The following is a 17,137-nucleotide window of genomic DNA, read 5'->3' on the forward strand; positions in this document are numbered from 1 at the left end:
GCAACACACTACCCTTGATCGTTGACTTAAAGTCATTCAATCTCTTTTGAATGTCACTGACATGATCAAGTATTGTTCTACACAACACTTGATTGTGGAACACTTGATGATGAATGTTATGTTGTGTATTACTATTAATATTAGTATCACTCATTATCTATTTGATTGTGGATGATGAATGGACGAATAATAACATTGAACTCATAATACATCAAGAGCCAACAAAATGAGAAATTAAAATGATCAAGATGGCTTTGGAATCAAACTTTGATGGATCAACATACAAACAAACAATGAGTGATACACATAACATTCATCATCAAGTGTTCCACAATACATTGTTGTGTAGAGCAATACTCAATCATATCAGTGACATTCACAAGAGATTGGGCTTGACGTCAACGATCAAGGGTAGATTGTTGCATTCCAATGGTGACCTGATGATGATGCTCAAGTACAATGCCACTGGGATGTTCATCCAATCATTCGACAGTGTTGCCAACAACTATCCAATCAACACAACATTGTTGAAGTGTGCCGCAGAGTACAACAACACCAAGGCATTCAATCATCTGATCAAACATCCAAACATCATCATCGATCAGGCCGAGTTCAAATTGGAACATGTCTGTCAGCATGGCAACATTGACATCCTTCAATCATACATCGATTCAACCGCATGCCACTCGACGCACTACATTGACTTCCTGACATGCCTCCCACTCGCCATCAACAATGGCAACGAGAATTTTGTCCGTCTCCTGCTCCAACACTTCAAGTCACGAGGCAGTATTCCACGTTCAGTTGGCACTCGTGGTGAGACAAACCATGACGTCGGAGACACAACTGACAAAGATAGAGAATCCCCAGTCTATCTTGCCAAGGACCGTCTCTACAAATTCAGGTTGAAGCGACAGGGCGTCAGCGTTGACATGCTACGAGTGCTTCACGAGGAGTTTGAATGTCTGTTCCTACTTCACAACCTCTTTGACCGTGTTCTGGCCAACTCGGCCAAGCACAAGATGTCAGCCAGTGTCCAATACATCATGGACAATCTTCCCGATGACCAGACCACATGGATCGATTTTGATCACTTCTTTCGTCGCTGTGCCAAAGATGGCAACATTGAGTACCTTCGAATGCTCAATGAGACACAACAAGGTCAAAGGTATCTCAAGGGTATCTCAAAGTACGATGGCAAACCAGCAATGACAGCACTGTCCCGTGGCCATGTAGAGTTCATCGAGTATTTCAATGGCATCATGGGTTTTGGGAAACCCAAACACAGAGGTGAGAAGGAGGTTGTAAGAGCGATGGCAGCCATTTACACTGATGACCTGGCGACCGCCGAATCACTCATTCACAACATCAAATCACTTCGCCCCAAGTGGTGCCACAGATTGTCCACGTCGATGGCCATGCTGATCACCAGACCACGAACTACTCCGCTGGTCTTTGATATCCCGACTCTCAAGAACATGGTGAATGCTGTGGGAAAACCCGGCAGCAACATAACTGTGGACATTGTGTGCAACTTCATCGACAACTGCAACCTCAATTCAAACGACAGATGGCAACTCAAACGTGTAGTGGCGATGGCTGCAACTTTCTCCTCGGCCGTGATGGCACACCTAAGGGCAAGGTTCAAGCTGTCTGAGAAAGAGTGCATGGGAGTTGTGCTCCAAAGCAGATATCGAGATACAAGGGAGGTCATGGGTGGTATCTTTGGTATAGCCGAATCCGCCGAGGGATTTGAATACATTGGCAAGGCATCGATTGATGAGATCAAGATGATGCTGGAGCACTCAATCAAGTACAGGAACTATCCTTTGATATGCAAATGGGCAGCAAGCAATCAATCATCAGAGGTGTTTGAGTATGTCATTGGTCTGTTCACGCCCAGCCAGTTGCATGGCAGTAAGATCCCAGGTCTTTTGGAGAAGATAGTCAGGTGCGCCCTCAAGTATGACAATCCGGAATACGTTCAGATACTTCAACGACACCTTGGCCTCACAGATGGAGGACAATCGTTGTTGTCCAAACTTGGGCTCAGCATTTGGAAATTGGAGAAGATGACGACCAACAATGCTCATCACTCATTGGCATTCGTCTTCAACTCGTCGACATTCAACAATCAATCAAAGTCACATCGATTGAGATTGATCCATCACGTCCTTCATCATGCCTACAAGATTGGAGCAACTCGATTGATCAAACTGTGCATCAATCACATTGAATCACTCAATCAACTGCATTGTGATGATGATCCACCGTAAGTCCATCCCATTACTGATTGATCAATCATTCAATCAATCACTAACATCTAATCAATCGCAATCAGATTTACAGTTCCATTGACTCCATTGATTGGTAACAGGAGCATATCAGACCAACATGTCTTGGAGAGATCATTCCACATGGTGATTGGTGATACCAAACTTGTCACACTGATCATGCGACACATTGGACTCATTCATTCATCATCCAAAGCGATCAAAGGTTCAACATTGTTGAACAATCACAAACTTTCTGATTACATCAAGTATGGTGCCACTGAATACTTGATACAGGCATACACCTCAATCAAACAATCATTCCCTCACAACACAACATTGTTGTATGAGACATTCGCCAAGTGCAACACCATTGCATTGGATGCACTTCTGACCAATTCAAACATGATCGCTTCCTTCCACGACGGTTGCCTTGCCGAGATGTCGTCATCATTCTCACATCCACAATGGGATCGTATCGTGGAAGCGTACATCCAGATCACGGGCGAGTCTTTTACGCCAACTTATTTCTGGGACTTCCTCTTGTCAACAACCAAACATCCGTCAATCGTTCGTAAGCTAATGGACATGGGTGTCGTATTCACTCCAATTGAAGAGACACATGTCATCTTTGAAGATATCGATGAGAACTGGTTCAACAGACCATGTGCCCTCGAGACACTCCAGCTCTATCTCAAACACAAGATCTTGGGTCTCTCGGTTATACAGACATTGATTACCGAGTGCTGCGAGCAAGGACGCGTGGAATCTTTCCACGTGTTGATGTCATTGGTGGATGATGATACCGACCATGTTGATGACCAAGTTGATGAAGACGATGATGATCATATTGAAGAATGGCTCACATATTTCTCGGATCAGTTTACCAGGTGTGGACATTTGGACATTGTGAAACGATTGTGCTCATACCTTCAAAGTAATGACGTTGACCTGACCGAACACATATTGAGGGCAATACCAAATGCACTGGAGCATGGTCATTTTGATGTGTTCAACTTCCTCATGGATGTTCTGCCATCAGTGATCATCGGTGGTGGCGACAAACCATCAGACGACGATGATGAGAATGCTGATTCAGTTGCCAGTGTTGGAAGCGTTCATCACAGTATCATATCAATCGACTTGATCAAACGATTGAATTCATGTCCGTACATAATGTTCAAAGCAAATGATGATTGTCTTATTCAGGCTCTCAAGACTGGCGACACGGATCTGATCGAACACTATTTCAAGGAGCTCATGGAGAGAAAAACAAACTATAACCTTGGGAACTCATTTAAAGTGGCAATGGAGGTTGGTAATGTTAACATTGCCAGAAAGATGATTGCAATGCTGCCAGAGATGATGGTAACCGGTGATCACGTAATCTCGTTACTTAAGTCGCTGGGTGGACGTGACGCGGCCAAAGATGATGAGGTGACTGAGTCCACCATCATCGAGTTTCTCAGATTATCGCAGAGACATCATGTTAAAGATTTGATGGAGGCAGCATCCAACAGGTCCCTGTCTATGATCAAGCTGGTGGTCGATCACTTCAATTCAATGCCCAAGAATGATGTTGACAGAATGTATGCCACAGACTTTAGACAATCGATTGATGTGTGTGCCAAGCGATGCGATATCCAATCGATTGACTATCTGATCGATGTGGCCATCAATGTCGATGGGAGGAATCCACCAGATGAAAGCTCGACTGGTGTCAGATATGGATGGGATCAACACCGGATACATGATATCATCACATTGGATGTGATCACCAACTCGTCAGTGTTGACGTATTTCATGGACAAAGGATACATCAATGTTTGTGACGACAATGACAAGTTCAACAGCAATGCATTGACCACCATTGTCAACAACGCGTGTGTCAGTAACAACTTGGACATTATCCTGCACGATCTATCAACGATGTTTGACACCATCACAACTCCAGAGATGTCTTCCATCAATGTCCAGTATCAACAAAGCAGTGAGCAACAACCATCACAGATTGATCTGTTATATGTTTGAAGGTGATCGTGATGTTGATCATGTTGGACATCCGCCATTATCATCATCACTCTCACCTTATGTTCGAGCAGGTATCAATCAACGATCCATCAACAATCTGGTCAAATATGTTCGCCATCAAGCCTGTGTCGATGGATGTATGAACATCATCAACATGTGTGATCGTATCATTGAATCAATCCACCAATAAACCACTGGATATCCCTTGTCTCTTGCCATCCTCGACATAAGAATAATTAATTGAATAGATTCATTAATCTTGATTTCAGACTCTGGACATCATCAATGGCAGGTCTGACATCGAGATAGATGCCAACCGACTTGTTGGTCTCCTTGTCCAACTTGCCCTCGTAAAAGTCAATGATGTATCGCACCTGTTTGCCATTGCGATCCACTGTCCAATCATGACGATCAAACGGCAGCTTGTATCCAACAAAGTTCAACAATCTAGCCTTTGGACTAAAGTCCTGTGCTCTGCCTCTGAACTTGATCAACTTTGGGTTTGGGCATTCACTATTCACATGTGATTGTTTGTTAGACAGTCTGTAATTGCTCACTCACTCTCTCTATCTCACTTAACATACTCTTTGAACTCCTTCTCCCATTCTAGAACATGATCCCAACATTTCTCATTGACTGTATTATGAATGGCGATGACTACCTGCATGTCTTGTTCATCTGGTTGGTAGTTCTTTCTCTTCATCGCATTGAAGAACATCTGTTGTGATGGGTACTCCCAGTTATCCTTCTCAGTTCTGTTTCATATGTTTGATTGAATGAGGTGAGTGATTGAGCAAAGATGATGATGTTGATGATGATGATGATGCATACCTTGGTATCGATGATTTAATACGATCTGTGCCCAAGGGTAGCTTCTGCTCTGGATGTGGTTTTTGATTAGGTCTGTACATGTTGTTGGTTGGGTTGATATCATGGGCCACTGGACATCCTCCGGCCAGTGGGTTGGCAGCAGCTGCTGCTGCTGCGGTGTCTGTAGATGGTGATGTTGATGATGGTGATGTTGACATTGTCTGTCTGTCTCTTATCAAACACTATATTGTGTAGTTGAAAGAGTTATAAGTTATAATAACACAATGAATGAAGGGAATCAAATAATGAACAAAAGTTCGAATCTGCCTTCAAGTTCCATTCGTTCGTTTGCACGCATTCATGACGATGACACTCTCTCACACACGCACACACATAATGACACTTGTGTCAAGGACATCAATGTGATCACATTGATCAATCATACTACATACACACAGATATATCCTTAATCAATCATAACAAACCAATACAAGACAATGTTGTCCAATAGTATTAGATTGGTATCCAATCAGTTTGTGGCTAGATCATCAATGATGATGACGATGACACCAAAGTTCACAAGGTCAATGGCTAGTTGTTGTGGTGGTGGTGCCAAGACACCAGCTATGCCTCCTTCAGCATCGGAAATTGAGTTGGATGACTTCTTCAAACTTGATCTTCGTATGGCACGTGTCACCAAGGCCGAGCACGTCGAAGGAGCCAAGAAGTTGTTAAAGTTGACCCTTGACCTTGGTCCCAAGAAGCAGGTACCAGTTCAGGCCACCACAGATGCAACTACCGCCACACCAGGCACAGCCACAGCAACAACAACTACTGCACCAATACAAGAGTCGACATCAACAACAAAACCACAACCACAGCAACAAGAGAGAGATATTAGGACAGTGTTCAGTGGAGTTAAGCAACACTATCAACCCGAGGAGTTGGAAGGCAAGAATTTGATTGTCGTCGCCAATCTGAAGCCAAAGAAGACAAAGTTTGGCATGTCCGAGGCAATGGTATTGTTTGCCAGTGATGAGGATTCCAAGAATGTACTATACACCACTGTTGTCGATGACAGGGTACAACCAGGATTCAAAGTACTCTAGGATAATAATAATAATAAACCAATGATCACAAGGTAACATGTATACATACCAACTTAATCAATCAATCAGACCAACAACTTATTTGATTGATGATGATAGTTATGGAGTAGAGGCGAGGAGGTAAACACATACGCAAGCTGTCCAAACAATCGATACTACCGAGCCATGCGTCACAAGTATCACCATTGATTCATCATTGCTGAGTGAGTAGTCCGTGACACTTATAATCGTAGGAGTTGTACTCGGTAACTCCGATTGTTTGAACAGATAGCGCAAGTGTGTGTTTGGGAAATGAATCATCTGACTCGACAAAGAGGGCAATTCTGAAGTCAACGTAGCATGCGAAGATTCACCTTAGCATGAAAAGTGTGATTCGTTTTCAAGTCAATATCTCATCACTTTACAATGTTCATTCATTTGCATTCATTCATTCAATATAACTATAATATAACTGAATTATAATACTACTTGTTTATGTGTAGAGTACACTTAAGCATATATAGAAGTACAATTACATTAAGAGATATATAGAGAGAGAGAAAGACATGTCCAAAAAGGCAGCGAACGACAGACAGGCAAACCTATTACATGCCTTATTATATTGTGGCGTGTTCCTGGGGTCTGGAATTGCTAATACTCTTATCGTTCAACTGATATACGATAATGCTAGATTCGGTATGTACATATGATCACTCAATCAATCATTCAATCAATCAAAGCATGTCTCTAACTCAAAGAGATGTACAACTAGACTCTAAAGCAATGATTACAAACACCTTTATATTCGGTGGATATGCAATGATGAGGTTCTTCCCAGCACCAAAGAATCAGCAGAGGAACAAACCAGCATCAGTAGTACCAACCCGAAACTATATACTTCTGGCTGTATATGATTGTATAGCCAGTCTCTTGACAACAATTGGTCAGATTGCAGTTGGTAGTGGAGTATGTTCTCAACGCGATGATTGACATTGACACAGTGACACTTACATATTTACATCTATCAATAGTTATTCCAGGTTGTATTCTCATCAAAGATTATATTTAGCGCATTGTTGTCGCGATTCTACTTGGGCAGGGCGCTGACCAGGGAGAAGTGGATATCAATCTTTGTCATTGTTGTAGGACTGATAATATGTGTGTACAATCCAGCACCATCGTCTACGACGCCATTGGTAGAGTCAATGACAGATGACAAGGCCGCCGCGGCTTATGTAGACCATACAAGTGAGTATCACGCACGACAAATGATGATGTTCATCAATATTCTTACCCCTCCACCTCCTCCCTTACCTCAAACATCAACAACAGAGTTCATAGTTGGCATTGTATGCGTCATACTTGCAGCATTCGTATTCTCAGCCAGTCATATATATTCAGAGTTCTTGATGCAGGAACATGATGTGTCACCATTCGCATTCGCAGCATCATACGGATACTACAGCGTTATTTGCTGCTTCATCTATCTGAGCACCGTCACACTGTATAATAGTCAAACTTGGATTGTCGAGCCGCTGTCCAAGGCCTCACACGGCAGTGTTGTTGCCGTCGTCACACTGTTCTCAATACTGACATGCACGAGCATAATGCGATCGTACGGTGTCTTCAACGTGCTGGCCGAGTACGGTACTGTGACCATGGGCGTGCTGTACGCACTGCAGTCTTCGATCGTATTCTTCTCTAGCGCGCTGTTCCTGTGCGATCCAAAGGATCCGGCGCGTGCTGGACAATGTCTGACCACTGGCAAGTTGATTGGATCATTCATTGTGGTCATTGGTAGCATGTACTACTCATACACGTCGGCCAAGGCGATGCCATCGTCGTCCACCACCATGTCAACATCAAGTAGTAGTGGCAAGCATGCCCCGTCATCAATTGGAGTCAACAACAGCAGTATCAGTCCAGTTTATGCATCACCCGCCAAAGGTATACTTGCACGCTCATCTGGATAAAGATTGATTGATTGGACAATGTTGTATTGCTTGTTTGGGATGCCATCTGTTCGAACTGATTAGGCAATAACATGTGTATACCTGGATGTCCAGATCTTCATTCTCCCATTACAAACAAGAATTTGAATGTGGCGCCCTTTTTCATCTCACTCTCCCACACAACTTTTAAATTGAATCATTTCAACTTCAAGTTATTATCTCTATCTTGGAGTTATAACTTATTACTTATTACTTATTATTTATATATATATTGAGGAGATAGAGAATTGGGTGATGTGAGATGGCCAGACTAAAGAGAAAGACAAAGACAGATGAAGAGGATTTTGATATTGATGTAGATGTAGATGTAACAGAAGCAACGGCAACAAAGACAAAGACAAAGAATGAGAAGAGGACAAAGAAGGAGAAGGGAGATACATCAGAGGGTATACTCAATATATTGGATGATATGAGTGATAGTGATCTAAAGGTTGTAAAGAGGTCAAAGCCAAATAGTAGCAAAGACAGTAGTATTACAGTCGACGACAAGAAGAAGAAAACTACAAAAGAGAGAGGCAGCAGTAGAAAGAAAGATAAAGCAACAACAAGTCAATCATCAATAATCAATCATTTCACAACAACAAAACATGTTAAGCATGTTGATGTCCAACCCGTTGGAGCAGACGAGTCACCAATCGATATAGAGAGTCCAAAGAGCAATGATGAGAACCATGACGTCAACAAGATACCTTCACCAACAACAACGACGGACGGCAAGCCTGTGGTGAAACTGCATCCATTCTTTCAATGCGAGCAAGATCTGAGTAGGAAGAAGGAACGAATATCTAAACGAGAGGAGAACCAGAAGTTGCTGGAACAGAAGTTACACACGGGCCCCGTGGCCGAAATGTTCCTCAGCAAGAAGGAGCGCGACATTGAGTATGTGGAGAAGCTGCAGAACGACTTTAGGAATGGCGTGATCAAGTCGTCCGAGGACCATGCCCTGATCAATGCCGGCAAGCCAGTGCATCCATTCTTCCAGCAACAGAGAATAGCTGCGCAGCAGAGCGCGGTGACAGCCGCGGCCAACAGCAAACAACCGATCGACATTGATGACCTTCGTCTTTATTATTTATGCGACTACCCCGGTCATGACAGCGCACACATCGGGTGGACACCAAGTGTCACCTCGCTCATATCGCCCACACAACGTCTGGAGCGCCTTTCCCTGTCATCCTCAAACATTGAATACAATGGACTTTGGCTGGAACCCAACTCACTGATCGGAAGCTTCACATCGATGCTGGAAGCATACGCACCACCCTCCTCCCAAGAGTCGATCATACCCTCATCGTGCGAAGCAACAACAACAACCCCTCAGCCAATCGTTGTTGATGTAGATGTACCTCAAGTTGTGGATGTTGTTGATGTGGATGTGGAGGCGAAGCCAGCATCTCAGAAATTGGTACCAATCAATGATGTACTCAACAACAATAACTTGATAACATTGTTTGCGCTGCTATCTGGTCATGGTATCACATTTACATTCACTTTGGAGCAACTCATAGAGTCATTCTACACATTCAAAGAGGCACTGGGCACTGATGGATCGTCCAGCTCTGCGCTCTGGACCGATCACTACTTTCCCAGGGTTCGAACACTTGGCGTGGACAACAAAGAGCAGCACCAAATGCTCACCGATTGGTTTGGATGCTGGCGCGAGAAGGACCAACTGCGATACAGCACGTCGAGTGCGGGAAAGAGAAAGAAGAAGGGACAGGGCGCTGGCGGCGAGTTGAGCTCGACGATTGTCATCTGTGGTCCGTATGGATGCGGCAAGACATCAATCATATACTCGCTGTGCAAGCAGCACTCTTATCAGATATTGGAAGTTAATCCGTCCAGCAGGCGAAGTGGCAAATACATCATGGATATGTTTGGTGAGGCGACCCAATCAAAGAGCTTGAATGGGTTCAAATCGATCTCAACAGCAACAGACATGTCTTCCGCTAATGGCAGTGCAAACATGGTACTATTTGAAGAGGTGGACACACTCTTTGAAGATGACCGTGGCTTCTTTAATGCGCTCTCCAACCTCACCAACATATCAAAGATCCCTATTGTAATTACTTGTAATGGTATGTTGTTGTCAGCTCAATCAACTCAATCATTTACACTAACCAATCAATCAATCAATCAGAGTTGACACCATCAATCAGAAGCCTGATAGCCAACAATGACCTTTGTTTGTTACAGTTTGACAAACAGTCTCCACTCGCTGTTATATTACAACTATACTTTACACTGTTTGTCGAGGGAAGACTGTCACCTGGACATCTTACTCATGAGCAATTTGGCCATCTGTTGCGCTTTGTCGAGTTGAACCAATGTGATGTCCGCAAGTGCATGTACAATCTACAATTCATCTCACTCAGACCTTTCAACAATATCAACCTCTATCAAGTCGACCATCTACTACAACGATACCAGGGTGCCAACAACCTACTGGTTGGACGTATTCCCCCGCCTCCAGCGCCCAGTAGCAGCCAACAGACCGATCCAACCCTTTCCTCCTCCCCCTCCAACAATCACTCAACGATCAATGATCGACTAGCCTTAAACAGAGCGGCCGACAGTCAAGACGTTGACATATACTTTTGCAACTACATAACTTACAGTTGCAACCTTGCTACCAGCCAGCCAGATACTCTTGAAAGCCTGTGGAAGGTTTCCAATGATCTATCATTCAACGATATCATCACAGCTGGCCAACCAAACGAACAAATAACACTTGTGGCGGTAAGTCTAACCAAACACATTTGGTTCATGTCAACACCTCGAACTAACATAATGTTATCCTAGGACGAACTAAATGAGATTGATGACAACTCTCCGACGTTTATCCAACATCCATTGTCATTACATGATATGAATGGTGCCACGGTACCAACCAGTCTTCGGACATTGCAACAGACACAACAACAACTGGATATTGCATCAATCATTGCATTGTATTCACTATCAATCAACTTGTTTGATCGACAACAACAAGATACAAAGATTGATAATGCGCCATTCATTTTGGATATTGAACCCAACAACAAGTATAGGATACCCAACGATTTCCATCAACAGCCGTCCTGCTTTGCCGAACTCATCGATCAACTTGTGATGGACTCTAGATCAGTACTCACATCCCGTCAACTTACAACCGAGTACCAGCCAGCACTCCGAACAATATGTGAAGCTGAGTTCAAACGGAAGCAAGCCAATCCAAAGAGAGGGTAAGTACATACTCAATCATTCATTCAATCAACAACAATCACTAACCTTCATGTCCTTCAAACAGCAATCGATTTACTCATTACTTGGACATTGATGATCACGAGTCTGAGCTGATACTCGCCAGTGGTTTCTTTACCTAGGTGTCCTCCTCAGGTTCCAAAGCCTGATGGATATTAATATATAAAGTCGAATGGATATCCCTGTTGTGATGTGTTTATATAAATGTAAATGTTTGGAGCCGACCAATCAATCAATCAATCATAGAGAGAGTTGATGAATGATGAATGATCATGATGTTGGTATATGTTTACAACAACTGCTGGAACATTGGATCGGCTGGACCCTTGGCGGGCTTTTGTGGCGAGAGAATCTGGAAGTGTTTGCTGACTGGCTCCATGCGGTCGTCCTTCTTGTACAAGACGATCTTGACCATGTATGCCTTGGATGGGTCGATGCCCTCGACGTTGGTAGTTTCCAGGACGATGTTGCCCGATGTCTGGACAGCCTTCTCGATGATGGTTGGTGCGTCTGGGTCAGTTGGGTTCTCAAACTCGCAAACCAACTCTAGTCCCTCTGGGATCACAGCCTTCTCGTGAGGAGTGAGTACGATTGAGAATGCGTCGTCCTCAATGAGAGCCTCCTTTGTTCTGTAGTATTTGGAAATCGATGGGATTGTGTATACCAAGTCTTCGTGGCTGGATTGGTTTGGATTTGATTAGATTGATGGATGTTAGTAAGTGCACTGGGATATTGATTGATTTGATGATTCATCATACTTCTTAACATTGTCAAAGAGCTCGAGTGCCTCCTCTTGGTTGTCGAGGATAAGCTTTCCACAGGCCAGATGATTCTTCTCGCGGAGCAAGTAGTTCTTGAGCTTCAAAGTGTCAGCCTCGCCACCAGTTGAGCTGTTAATCTTGGTCTCGAATAATGGGATGATCTCCTCCTGGTTCCTAATGAACAGGTCATAGAACTCATTCTCAAAGAAGATTGGTGCTATATAAATATGATTGTGTAAGTCATTCGTCGTCTGATTGGAGTCTGGAACTGTTCCCACCCCCACATCAATATCAAGTCGACAACACTTACAAGTGACACGCAACATCTGGATCTTCTTCTCTGCCTCAAAGTATGGAGTGACGGATTCGATGATCTCCTCAACCTTCTCGCGGTTCTCTGTTTGTTGTTCAAAGTTTGTCAATCAGTTAGTATATCATCATCTCTGTTCTTTTGTCGTCTGTGATCAATGTCTTACTCTCAGTGGCATAATACTCCAAGAGATCAATCAAAGAGGATGCAATGTAAGCCTTGTCTCCAGAGAGCTTAGCCTGCTCGATGGCCTTGTGAATTGACTCAATGTACAAAGTCTTTTGGTTGTTCTTGTTGTAAAGCTGTAATCCGTTCGTTCGTTCGTTCGATTGATTGATTGATTGATTGATTGAGTGATTGAGTGAGTGAGTACGTTATTGACGTGGAGTATGTACACTACATACGTTTGCAAGGATTGAGTATTGGTTTGACAAATGGCTTGGAGCCAACTTGTATTTGGTCATGACCGACTTGACCAACTCGATGGACTCTGCATACTTCTTGTCCTCAACCAAGTCCTTGACGACGATCTCATAGAGACTCATTGTCTCGTCGAGCTTTGGACCAACTGGGTTTGGTCCATTGTTCTCAATGATGCTAATGATGATGATGATAAGTATTAGTATCATCTTATATGTGATCAAGATCATTCATTCAATCATTCGTTCAAACACTTACATCTGAGCATACTTGGCCATCTTCTTTCTATCTTGAAGGATGCTTGCGAGACGGAAGAGTGAGAAGAGAGTGCTACCACGATCGACTGTCTGGATGGTACGTGACTTGCTGACAATCTCGTGCAACAACTCGTACACTTCGAGTGCAGTGGAGAAGTCCTCACGCTGAATGGCCTGATCGGCAAAGTTGCGATACTGTTGGTATTGCATCATCAACTTCTCGTCCTCGGCATGTGACAGCTTCTTTGGCTTCTTTGATAGGGCCGGTGCACCAGCACCTGCGTCACCACCAGCCGAGCCAAACATTGACTGCAACGAGAATCCCTCCTCCTCTACATAATCCTGATAGCTGTCATAGATTGATGAGGCGATGGTACCTGCTACCAATACCCATGCACCAACCTTCATAACCTTTGAGAATGATACCATCTTATTATTATCTATCTATCTATCTATCCTATATATGTATGTATGTATGAAGTGTTTTTGATTGACTGATTGATCGTCATGGTCATGCATCACTATCTGTGTTCACTCGGTTCCAAGTTTGTCAAAAAAGGACTAACTTTCGTCAGAATTAAGTGTGTGTCAAAAGGGTGTAAATTGAACAAAATTTATAATTAGTGGTTATTTGAGTTTATTAATTCATTTCCCGATCATCGTCATCAGGTTAGCTCAGTTTGCTGTTGAATCTGCCGATTTTTTTTATAACCAATCAGGGGCAGGGACAATTTCGAGCATCGTCATCAGGTTAGCTCAGTTGGCAGAGCGTAGGTCTCATAATCCTAAGGTCGTGAGTTCAATCCTCCCACTTGATATCCTCTCTTTTGTAAAAGTTTGAAAATTTTGATGTTTTTTTTTTGACAATGTCCATTTTACGACCATCTTTTATGTACTTGAATTAATTACCTTTTATAATCATAGAACTTTTATATTCAAAAAGTACATTTTCTAAACTATCTATAAATATAAATTATATTATCTAATAATAAATTTATCATACATATATACTATGTATAAACCCTCATCTGTAGTCGTTTTTTGATTGAGATTGTCAAGTCACCACTTTAAAAAACAAAGATTATATCAACTTACTCACTTCAAATGTCAATGTCATTTATACAAAGAAGAGAGATAGATATATAGATATATAGAATAAGAAGATGAATAGTTATGGACATCGTAGGAAATCATCATTACAGCATACTATTGGTGGACCTTCACCAACAGCTTACTCCCCAACATTACCACCTTTGGCATTGAGTGCCAATAGATTATCACCAATGCTTGCAGCTAATGGTGCAGGAGGTGGTGTTAATATGTTACCTCCTTCATTAATACTAAATAATAATGCATCATCTGCATCTGCCTCATCATCATCATCATCTCAACAACTTAGAGATACACCTACACATTCTCCACATTCCTCTCCTATACTTTCATCAAGTTCACAACAACTACCTACTGTGCCCTTCTCACTTGTATCATCATCTGGTTCAATATCCACTACTACTGCTCTGCCACAGATCAATGAGAATACAATAGTTGGAGGAGGTGTTGGTGTAAGGTACAACACGCATCATTATCAACAGCAACAACAACAGCAACAGCAGCATCATCAACAACTTCAACATCAACAACAGCAGCAACAACCACAACAACAACAACAAACACAACAACAACAACAACAACAGACACCGATAGTATCAACTACAAAGGGTGCAAATACTGAAGTATATGGATTCGTTTATTGGATAGCAACATTCGTTGGCTATGCTATATACTTGGTATGGGCATTCGTACCAGAGTACATGCTGTCAGAGTTGGGTGTACATTATTATCCCAGCAAGTACTGGGCCGTAGCGATACCCATGTACCTAGTGGTATGCATCATCTTTGGCCTAGTAGTATACTTTTGTATCAACCTCATCATTGTCAAGCCATTCGACTCGATGAATACATTGCGCGACGAGTTCACTCAGCATGAATCACACTCGCACGCGCTACTGCCCGAGTCCATCCCACCCCTGGAGGACATCCCCATAGATGTGGTCAATCGGGTGCTCTATCAGAGTCGTCCGAGCAAGGTTAACATCGGTTCATCATTCGTATCGACTTCATCCAACTCGACCATTGGAACGCCAATGTCGTCACGTGACACAATACTTAGTCCGTCGTCGACGTCGGGCACTACAACATCATTGAACATCTCACTGTCTGGAACGACACGACGACTCAATCCACTTAGCACATCGACACAATCAACAACAAGTTTGATATCCTCTCCTCCAATCACATCATCATCACCTCGTAGTCATTATCTACCTCTACTTAATCACTTTGCTCTAAACAACAGCAATAACAACGTAATCAACAACAACAACAACAACAATAACAATAGTACCAACTCAAGTACATCATCGATGACTGCAGGTGACAGCACAAGTGATGAGGATGGACCTTCAACTTCATCATCATCGTCATCTCCAAACCTATTCTAGTATCTTCAAGCTTATGATTGATCGATCGATTCAAAGTTATACCAAGCCGATAAGACGTCATCTGGACTTTATTCAATCCAATTGAAGACTAAACGACATGCGCATTATAGTCAATAAATACTGGGATGGCTCGCTACCATCCTCTCTCTGGACGTGTGTGGCCAATCAAGCCAACTTGATATGCTAGTTGGTTGTGAAGATATAGTCTYCTGTTGTCGAATGGTGTTGTAGTCGCTGGTTCAGCTGCAGTGGCCACGATGCTGTTATATACAAGGTCGCGATATGACTGAGAGACTGATGAGGATGCACCGCGAGTGGTGGTCGCCGATGAAGATGAGTATCGCTTGACATTGGAACTGAATGACTTTTGTTGTTTCATCTTGCGCATACGGAACAACATCATTATTGTCGGCAATATCTCTGTTACAAAGAAGTAGGCTAGTTCCACTTCCCAATCAAACTCAAAGGTGCCATTGGTTGAGACTGCCGGATCCAGCATCGATACATGTATGGAGTAGATCATCACTGATGACCTGAAACAGAAACATATCGTGCACACTGTACCAACGACTGCTGCACGGATAGCCTCGGGAGGTGCCCTCAGGTACTCTTGGCTAAGTGTCGTACTCTCTGAAGTATAATTAATTCCAATTGTCTTGAATGAATAGAATAGTAGGAATCCAAATATAAAGAATCCAAGTCCAGCTGCAAGGAATCTGTGGAACAATGATTGATTGATTGATGGAATAATATGAGTGATTGAGTGATTGGAATGATTCCAGATACACAGTACAACTTACAATGCACTAACAAATCCTTCTGATATCTGTAAAGTGATATTCTGCCGATCCATTGAACCTCGTGCCCAGAATACATAGGTCATTATCCAAGTGAGTATTAATGATACCAATGTACAATTGAATGCAATGATATAAGGTTTCCACTTATGCCAAAACTCCATTGATGTAATGAATGGTTTTGAGAATCGAGTGTATAGTTCTATCCAGAACATCAATAGACATCCATATGCCAAGAACAATAGGATAGTAGATAAGTTATACCATATATTGATTATAATATATTCTTTATCCATTGATGGTGTTACAAAGAAGAATACACTGCGAACTAATGTAGGTTGTTTGATTGATATGTTAGTACTTGAGGTATTACAAGTATGAGAATGAGTGATGGAGTGTACATACCAAACATTGCAACAGCAATGATGAAGTGGAATATCCATTTTGGAGTCAACTTCTTGAATGGATACTCTCTGATCTGTTGTATTCTAATCAATTGGAACAATGCCCAGAGGAACAATACACAGTCAATACTTCCAAGAAGGTAGTTCAAGTTGAATGACATCTTGCTTGGTTAACTATATGTGTTGTATGTAGTAGTAATGTTTATCTTATCAAATGAATCATAAGTTGT

General features: G+C 42.5%; 8 protein-coding genes across 8 annotated transcripts; 5 read left to right on the forward strand and 3 right to left on the reverse strand.

The window, feature by feature from the left end:
- Positions 1-293: 293 nt before the first annotated feature.
- Positions 294-4,304, forward strand: SAMD00019534_092410 (hypothetical protein; the record flags this gene model as incomplete). The annotated part of the gene is made up of 2 exons (XM_012895655.1): positions 294-2,272; positions 2,342-4,304. The coding sequence occupies 2 exons, from the start codon at positions 294-296 to the stop codon at positions 4,302-4,304; spliced, it is 3,942 nt and encodes a 1,313-aa protein (XP_012751109.1).
- A 236-nt stretch (positions 4,305-4,540) lies between these two features.
- Positions 4,541-5,332, reverse strand: SAMD00019534_092420 (hypothetical protein; the record flags this gene model as incomplete). The annotated part of the gene is made up of 3 exons (XM_012895656.1): positions 4,541-4,817; positions 4,889-5,059; positions 5,136-5,332. The coding sequence occupies 3 exons, from the start codon at positions 5,330-5,332 to the stop codon at positions 4,541-4,543; spliced, it is 645 nt and encodes a 214-aa protein (XP_012751110.1).
- A 279-nt stretch (positions 5,333-5,611) lies between these two features.
- Positions 5,612-6,223, forward strand: SAMD00019534_092430 (hypothetical protein; the record flags this gene model as incomplete). Its single annotated transcript, XM_012895657.1, has 1 exon — positions 5,612-6,223. The coding sequence occupies one exon, from the start codon at positions 5,612-5,614 to the stop codon at positions 6,221-6,223; it is 612 nt and encodes a 203-aa protein (XP_012751111.1).
- Positions 6,224-7,024: 801 nt separating this feature from the next.
- On the forward strand, positions 7,025-8,175 carry SAMD00019534_092440 (hypothetical protein; the record flags this gene model as incomplete). Its single annotated transcript, XM_012895658.1, has 3 exons — positions 7,025-7,168; positions 7,234-7,450; positions 7,535-8,175. The coding sequence occupies 3 exons, from the start codon at positions 7,025-7,027 to the stop codon at positions 8,173-8,175; spliced, it is 1,002 nt and encodes a 333-aa protein (XP_012751112.1).
- A 280-nt stretch (positions 8,176-8,455) lies between these two features.
- Positions 8,456-11,579, forward strand: SAMD00019534_092450 (hypothetical protein; the record flags this gene model as incomplete). Its single annotated transcript, XM_012895659.1, has 4 exons — positions 8,456-10,292; positions 10,355-10,953; positions 11,017-11,438; positions 11,504-11,579. 4 exons carry the CDS (start codon positions 8,456-8,458, stop codon positions 11,577-11,579), a joined length of 2,934 nt encoding a protein of 977 aa, XP_012751113.1.
- A 167-nt stretch (positions 11,580-11,746) lies between these two features.
- Positions 11,747-13,634, reverse strand: SAMD00019534_092460 (hypothetical protein; the record flags this gene model as incomplete). The annotated part of the gene is made up of 6 exons (XM_012895660.1): positions 11,747-12,134; positions 12,216-12,435; positions 12,529-12,615; positions 12,695-12,830; positions 12,933-13,125; positions 13,207-13,634. 6 exons carry the CDS (start codon positions 13,632-13,634, stop codon positions 11,747-11,749), a joined length of 1,452 nt encoding a protein of 483 aa, XP_012751114.1.
- Positions 13,635-14,488: 854 nt separating this feature from the next.
- SAMD00019534_092470 (hypothetical protein) lies at positions 14,489-15,706 on the forward strand (the record flags this gene model as incomplete). The annotated part of the gene is made up of 1 exon (XM_012895661.1): positions 14,489-15,706. One exon carries the CDS (start codon positions 14,489-14,491, stop codon positions 15,704-15,706), a length of 1,218 nt encoding a protein of 405 aa, XP_012751115.1.
- A 136-nt stretch (positions 15,707-15,842) lies between these two features.
- On the reverse strand, positions 15,843-17,068 carry SAMD00019534_092480 (hypothetical protein; the record flags this gene model as incomplete). The annotated part of the gene is made up of 3 exons (XM_012895662.1): positions 15,843-16,422; positions 16,507-16,831; positions 16,909-17,068. Coding segments are annotated over 3 exons (1,065 nt in total), but the record flags the coding sequence as incomplete, so codon positions are not given.
- Between the last annotated feature and the right edge of the window lie 69 nt (positions 17,069-17,137).

The sequence above is a fragment of the Acytostelium subglobosum genome, assembly GCF_000787575.1.
Source record: "Acytostelium subglobosum LB1 DNA, scaffold: scaffold21, whole genome shotgun sequence".
NCBI lineage: Eukaryota > Evosea > Eumycetozoa > Acytosteliales > Acytosteliaceae > Acytostelium > Acytostelium subglobosum.